General features: G+C 45.4%; 1 protein-coding gene across 1 annotated transcript; it reads right to left on the bottom strand.

The window, feature by feature from the left end:
- Nucleotides 1-2,945: 2,945 nt before the first annotated feature.
- Nucleotides 2,946-7,793, bottom strand: RpL36 (ribosomal protein L36). The gene is made up of 4 exons (XM_037412590.2): nt 7,762-7,793; nt 7,441-7,535; nt 7,225-7,359; nt 2,946-3,089 (listed from the first exon to the last, which is right to left on the bottom strand). Exons 2-4 carry the CDS (start codon nt 7,531-7,533, stop codon nt 2,985-2,987), a joined length of 333 nt encoding a protein of 110 aa, XP_037268487.1. The 5' UTR covers nt 7,534-7,535; nt 7,762-7,793; the 3' UTR covers nt 2,946-2,984.
- Between the last annotated feature and the right edge of the window lie 4 nt (nt 7,794-7,797).

Here is a 7,797-nt window from a genome sequence, read left to right as displayed (position 1 = left end):
GCCTTTTACCGCGTATGGTGCTACCTGACCACTGAGGTCCTACACAGCAGCGACCTTATACAGAAGTGCTACCTGTCGCCGTAGATAAGGCACGCATTAACTTCTACCATGGATATGTACCCATGCGCACGAACACTACTTGCAGTCAAATGAAACCGAAGTGTTCCCAACACGGAGAAAGGAAAGGTAAGGAGAGGCCCTGCCGTCACTCGTTGTGAAGCCGCGATGAAGCCGGAAGTCGGCCATATTGACTGGGCAAATTCCCCTCTCTTGTTTACATATGAATGCGAAGCAGAAGGCGCGACTCCCTCTCTGTCTCAAAAAGCACGTGGCCTAGCGCGCCGCGTGCTATCCGAAACCAACGGAACGGATTTCGACACGCTGTCTTGCCGCGATACGGTTGACGAAATCTCTGCCTATGTACTCTTGCATTGCCGGCGTTTACGATAAACACGGCAAGTTGCACGTTAAGCTTTTTTTTTTATTTGATGCGTTCTTTGTGAAAATAAAGATGATATTTCGGACATTGCCGCGCGACGAACCAGGCACCAAAATTTGTACAGCTTCTTTCAGATCACTTTTTCCCCCTTTTGCGCTTGTCTTCAGGCATTATGAGATTTTCGGTCAGGCTGTGGGCTAGACACAACGATAAAAAAAAAAAGAAAAAATGTCTTCCCTGCAATAAACCCGGAGGTCCGTAATTATGCCAGTAACGTCGGCGTCGTTGGAGCTTGTGTGCGTGGCAGCCCGTTGAGTTTGCGCCAGCCCCTTTGTTTTCACCCCTCTTTTGTCCGACGCACACTGGTTCCTACGGATATCCCAAAGGCCACGATTTCATTAGGACGAAAGCAGCGAAGACCATCCGAAAGTGCGTGGGAACACGTCTCCAGTGTGATTCACGCGCACTAGTAGCTACGGAGAACGGAGACCAGGATCGCGTTAGGGCGAAAGGTGGGAAAGTTAGCCGAAGGAATGCGTGAGAAAAGGTCAACATCACTTGGTCAACATCGTTCGAAACGGCTTTGTCAGCTTCTGAAAGCACAAGCACGCGCATCTGGTGAGGTGCACCTAGTTACCTTGTGCAGGTGCGTGTAGACATTTTAACGAGTTTTGCTACAATGCAGGCTATTGCGAAGAGGGAGCATCTTAAGCGAAGCAGAACAGAAACTTTAAAGCGCAGAAGCATGTGGTAACTGTACTGGAACATGAAAAGCAAGATTAGATTAGTCTTAATAAGGGCCTGTGGACCGCAAATGTATTGTCCGTTGTCATAAGAAGCAACAACGCATAACTGTCACTAACCTGCAAGGCGTTCATTGAACGAATTCTTGAGCACAGTTGTTATCTTCTATGATGGCTTTTCACCATAATTTTGACGGAAGCTGCAAATTCGGAGTACATATACGCGCGCTCGTTCCGTGGTTTCTAGTTCAGACACCTGGTTACAACCACCACCGGAAAAAAACCGCGTAGCTAACAATGCGGCACAAAGAATGGATGCTGTCGAACACCAGCAGTACGCCACGGTTAGGTGCGAGGCCGATGAAAACGCGCACACCACCGCTGCTTACCTTTCCTTTCTCTGTGGTTCCCAACATGCTCCAACGCATCAACTGCACTCAGGAGTAAGCATAATAGTAACCATTATAGCTGCCAGCACACCGTTTTGGACAATGTCATAATTTGTCTCGTTAGACTAGCGTTTGTCGTGCCTCATATGCACACCATCATTTCGAAACCAATTTCATGCACTTGAGCAACAGCTCATGTTGGCTAACCATACAGTAGTGAAGCATCACCTAGTGTTCCATAAACGAGTTCGTTTATCGCGATGATACAGTCAGCTTACTCCAAACGGCAATCAGAAGATGAATGTCGCCTTAAGGTTCAGTTTCCAGGTCGGCAGAGGTGACCACGCAGTGTAGCAGATGCATTTGTATTATGCGAGTTCAGCCAGGCATGCCAGCAAGCAACAATTTGCTTTGACTGCACACATTGCATATATTCTGTAAATTGTAGATTTCAGAGTATATTTAGATGTGCATACGAGACCAACGTAAGCTAAAACATCAATCTGAAAAATAACAAGCAGCATTGAACAACAATATATGCTTAAGAGTTCGCAACAACTGTGTTGTAGAGAATGGCACAACACTGATGCTACTTCTAGCAAATACAATGCTGATGACACAGCATTAGTTTTATGAACCTTTTGTGCACTCGTGCTGCATGAAAGCCACACTACACTGAAAGCAAACAAAAAAATTTAGCAGTGTTCATTCAATATGTGAAGCATCTGCAACTGTGAAAAGATTATTTCTGCAACCCATGCAGACCACACAGAAGTGACAACTAGCAAAACACAAAGAGCAGCTGGTCAAAATAAGGTGACCAGCAGCACTGGTGTTTGAACCCAGTGCCTTTCCGAGCCCAGCCAAAATCACATCAGTGCTTGTGCTATGTCCACCTCGCAACATCACACGAGTGATAAAATGTTACAAAACAATGCCTATTTTGTAGTCATTGCGCCATTCACGTGAGCACGCAGCAAGGCCATGAAGGTGCACATGGCGTAGCATTGCAACGCCTCGTCGAACAAAAAAAGGGTGCGCTTATGCAAGTGCTTGCAGGCAGAAAGAATGCGCAGATGTCTTAGATAATGCGGCAGCTCAATGCTGGAGGCTAGTCAACAAGGTCAAATGATGGGGAACACTATGCGGAAACACATGATCCCAAAGCTGCCCATCTCTGTGTAGTATTTTAGTATGTTATCGCACTTACTTGCTGTGCCATTCTGGTGATATTTTTTTTGCTATCACACCAAACAACTTCTCTGCACACGCCCTTATGTACCTGCCAGTGCATTTTTTTGAGATTACACCCGCAAAATCTGTCCAGATTGCAGCAGATGTGACAGGTCCACGTAGAACAAAACAAATTGCACATTCTCTTTACAAGCTTTATTACATGGCATGATAAAGTGTTCACTTGTGCTCAGTTTTTTCCTTGTGAGCCTGTGCCTTCCTCTGGGCCAAGAGGACGTTGCTCAGTTCATCACGCTTCCTCTTGCCACGCAGGTGGGTGCCCAACTGCAAAGAAGGCAATATAACAATAAGTTAATGCAGCTGCAAATAGCAGGCCATGAGAGACATACAACGCACTTAAGAATCTGTATACACATTGCATCACTCCGCATCCCCTGCAGATTAAAAATAAATTTTGTTTACTTTTTCCTACATACTGCTATTCATCCTAATTGCAATATTAATGTTATAATTATTTGGGTTTAATGTCTTAAAACTATACGATTATGAGGGACACCGTAGTAAAGAACTTCGGAAAGTTTGACAACCTGGAGTTCCGTAATGTGCACCTAAACTCAAGTGCATGGGCCTCAAGCATTTTCACCTACATGAAAAATGAAGCCACAGATTTGACATCTTTGGGTCAGCAGTCCAGCCCCATAACAAACATGGCAGGTATAAGTGAATGTTTGCGTTGGTCTTGCACTACAGTGAAAGCACTATGTTCACTGCCATTTTTAATACCAAGGTCTCTTAGGAGAACGTCTCTAGTGAAAGACAGCATTGGAGCTTTTCCATTTATGAAGATGCCTTGACCTGAACGTCTTTGGGGAAGGGCCAGTAAACAACCCCGATGTGTAAAAATTGTAAGAGAAATATGTGCACTTCTGCTTTGTGCTTGAATACGTGCTATTTAAGGAAGTTACACAAAGGTTAGAAGAACATAGGCATCAGCCAGTTTCAAATTTTCGCATGGTCGGGCCATCCTCCCACACAGTGAGGGCAAGGTGTAGCCCGTCGTGACTGGTTTAGACAAATCTGCGCCGTTGCATCATTGCGCGTGAAAGAATTGGTAAGGCGTAGGAAAGGAGCGCACGAATTGTTTTTCAAAATGGACATTCTGGGGTGCGCAAAGCGCTACAATATTAGGCAAACGTGATCGCCATGGTCTCCCCTACAATTTGCCAAGCTTCTTTGGAGGGTGTATAAAAAGAAAAAAAAGGTTGGAGCCTGTTGAATGGCCCTTTAATGACTACTCTAGTCTCCATGGAGCTTACCAGAGCACATAGATCTTACCATATTTTTTCGGATATTCGTGAATACATCGAACAATTCTTCAATGCATAAAGTACGCCCGGAAACCACTGCTTCGGGCGACAATTACACACCAACCCCATTTCCACCTGTACACCCTGACGCAGCCTTCTCTAGTATGCCATTAAACTATTCCAGAAAGTTAGTCTTGATAGTTACTTTTTCGTATAACGGACATATACAGGTAACTAAAACATGCCAAGTGACATCCCAAGGATTTCAGAAAGTTATCTTTGAGGACTATTTCCAGATTAGCTAATGTAAAGTCTGAGCCTGTAAACAGGCTCAGTGACTAAAACATGCCAAGTGACATCCCAAGCATTTCAGAAAGTTATCTTTGAGGACCATTTCCAGATCAGCTAATGTAAAGTCTGAGCCTGTAAACAGGCTCAGTCTTTTTGGTATTACACCCCATAAACAAGCTCGCCGACTTGTACAGTAGACCACGGTGATCACATTTTCTGAATGTTACAACACTGCACACGGCACAGACTCAATTTCGAAGAACAATCCCGCGCCTGTTTCCTTCGCTCCACTAATCCTCCTTGCATGTGCACAGTGACGAAAGCTTGCCCACGAGCAATTTTACGTACCACTGAGCTCGCCAAATGGTCCTTTGCCCCAAAAAACAGTGCCTTGGCCATGCGGTGACGTAGTGACGGCCGCATAGTCTACATTTTAATTTTCCTGTGCTGCCTTCTGTCATTTTGTACAGCCAGAAACTACCAGGAGAAGCGGCAGTGCCACAACAAAAGCCTCCGAGATAAAGAGGTGTCTCACTACTTTACTGTTAGGGGAGGGATGCTCCTCGAACTGCGTTTTCTCGCTGTGCCACTTATGGCACGTGCTCATGCCTGGTATGCCCTGCTCGCTCGTTGGCTACGTGCTCGAGATGTATCACAGGCGTCATGTCATACTGCTGAAGTGGGCAGAGTCACGGCGACAAGCTACACCTTTCCCCTCCCCAAGGCAGAGACAGGTGGCGAGGTCGCACAACAATTTGACAACTGTTGAACCAGATGTTCTAACCCCTGTACGATCCTTATTATAGCACGCATCCACAAACTTTTTGTGGCAGTATGTTCTCATAGTAAAATTGTGCATATTCTCTTCATAGCTATTTTTGGACCTCAGAGTTGTTACTGACCTTTTAAAGGAACAGAAAACTAACTTTTAGCCATGAAAATTCATAGTTAAACTGAAAATTTTGGAAATTAAATCAATAGATTTAACATTCATTTCAGACAGACACATGACGAAAATAACAAATTTAATCGCTTATCGGAAACTGCCACATTTAGCAGCCACATCGTGAACTAAATAGAGGGATACAATTTAAGAAGTCTGGAGAAATCCCGCCCAGATGACTGAAAGCGACAGCTGATCACTTCCGTATGTAACGAAATAGTTTCGCACCGTGCACTCGGCGGTACTCTCCAACGGCGGCGTCACCGGCCATCCGATTCATTATAGAGTGTGCATCCATTGATATAGCCTTGTGTCCGCCTTTGAAGAAGGAAACGCTGCTTACTTTTAAAGGGACCCTCTAACACTATTGAAGCACCTATCGTTTATCTGCGATTTGCGTAGACCGATAGCTAAAGATAATTTTAGCACAAGTCTAAGCACTGATATAAAATTATTTAGTATTTTAACCCCGCAATAAAGTCACTACATCGCTGCCGACCGCATTAACACGTAGTGGCACTTGCCAGAACTTTGCGGGCGGAAATGACACCAGAAGGTTGCTGCCGCATCAATGCCGCCGTATCGTAGGATAAATGTAACGTTAGAAGCGATCCTGGTGTAGGATGAAAACTGCGGTTAGTAATCCGTTTCATTTTTTTTTCTGTGCTTTTTCATCGAACCCTGAACAGACGCAGCCACAACAAAAAAAGATCACTGGGAATACAAAGGACAGAGGCACTGGCTGCCATTACGCCACTGGATTTTTTGCAGCAGTGTCTCTCAACCCGCTCACCTCGCAGTACAGTTCACAGAACCACCACATACAGCACCAACAGTGAAAAATGCTCCCAGCTGGTGCAAAGTATCAGAGTTTTGGGGAAGGGGGAGCGGAGGACAGAACATGTGCATGTGGAAGGCACCTCGGCAGTTGTGGCATAACAACTCACACTTGCGTACAACCGTCGGTGAGCACTGTTAGGGTGAACACGGCTCTGCGGAGTGCTAGGGCAGCCGGCATGGCTGCGCATCGAATCGAAGTAGTGCAGGCGCACACGAGCGCGCCGCTTTTGCTGTACTACAGACAAGGGAAACCGGCGCTTTGCTACTATGAAATGACGCGCTTAAGCGATGTAGCTGACGACGTAAAGCAGCTCCTGTGTGCGCATGAGTCGATATGCTTGATACAGGCCAGTGTCTGCACACTGGCACTGTGCCGAGCGCGGCTACACACTCACATGTTCATTCTAAAGTTGCTCACCGTTGTACACAGCCACAATAGGTTTACATACCTCTGTGTTATATAAATCTGTGAAAAGTACTTTTATGGACAGCAATTGTACTCTCAGCAGGAGGCAGCATAATATGTAATCTGTGAAGCACAGGATGATCCAATGCTGTTTTCCCAATAGAACTTCGCTTGACAGTTTTGTTTCTAAGCTCCTGGTACAGTGTTACTAGCTTGTAGGAGATTTGTGTATTTGTGTTCTACCTTTGTGTCAGTAGCTCCACAACAGCTACATAATGCTATATCACACAGCTAAACTTATTGCAAATGTTGCATTGGAAAGCAAGCAATTATGTTCACGACAAGCATTAACCACCTCCATTTAAAAGGCAGCCAGGAGTCAAAACTGACCAAATGCACCACGGCATAATGCCACAGCCATTTTGACTACATGGTGTATAGCCGCAGGTCGACGGCTTCCCACACCTACACAGGCATTAACAGTCTACAGAGCAAGCCCATCCAAAGAAAAACCTGAGGCTTATGTTTCATCACATCCTTTGTTAAATACCGATGCTGCATTTATGCTAGAAAAGAAAAACCGCAAAGCAACGCACTACGAACAAGAGCAATGCAGCAATGCAAACATCCAGCATGTCTCCTACACTCGCAGCGGATAGTGACAGTGCTTACCCTTTTCTTGATGAACTTGAGGGCACGCTTATCCTTAGACACCTTCAGCAACTCCATGGCTCTCCGCTCGAAAGGTGCAAATCCACAGACCTCCCGTACGAGATCGCGAACGAACTTTGTGTGCTTTGACAGAGCCTAGTCAAATGGGAAGGGGGCACTTAGTGCAACATGTCCGAAAGAAGAGACCCGGCACTAGGCAAAAACGGTAATACTCACTCCCTTTCGCCGCGATGGCCTCGGCTTGGATTCATTTTTCGTGACCCTGTGGCCCTTCTCGAGGCCTACGGCCAATTTATAGTGTAATCCCATCGCTGAAAAGAAAGGCACGAATGAAAAATCTCAGCAACATGCAACGACGGCTGGTAAACACAAGTTCGAATACACCAACACAGTAAGCGATAGCCCCCATCACTGAAATTGTACGTTGCTACACAGATAAAGAGTTCAAAGAAACTACATTTTATATTCTTTGTAACGATGTCAATTAAATAAGCGCGATCGTTACAGATTTTATTCGGTACCACAATACACACTCACCTGATCTGTATGATGAAAATCGCCGAAAAGGCTTCT

The sequence above is a fragment of the Rhipicephalus microplus genome, chromosome 1 (assembly GCF_043290135.1).
Source record: "Rhipicephalus microplus isolate Deutch F79 chromosome 1, USDA_Rmic, whole genome shotgun sequence".
In the NCBI taxonomy this organism is placed as follows: domain Eukaryota; kingdom Metazoa; phylum Arthropoda; class Arachnida; order Ixodida; family Ixodidae; genus Rhipicephalus; species Rhipicephalus microplus.
Note: the sequence above shows the minus strand (reverse complement) of the source record. Positions and strands in the feature narration are given on the sequence as shown.

Coding starts and splice junctions, on each gene's coding strand:
- RpL36 (XM_037412590.2), bottom strand. CDS start 7,533: ATGGGATTACACTATAAATTGGCCGTAGGCCTCGAGAAGGGCCACAGG. Junction 7,360..7,440: donor GGCCATCGCGGCGAAAGGGA/GTGAGTATTACC, acceptor CCATTTGACTAG/GCTCTGTCAAAGCACACAAA. Junction 3,090..7,224: donor TCAAGTTCATCAAGAAAAGG/GTAAGCACTGTC, acceptor CCTTCTTTGCAG/TTGGGCACCCACCTGCGTGG.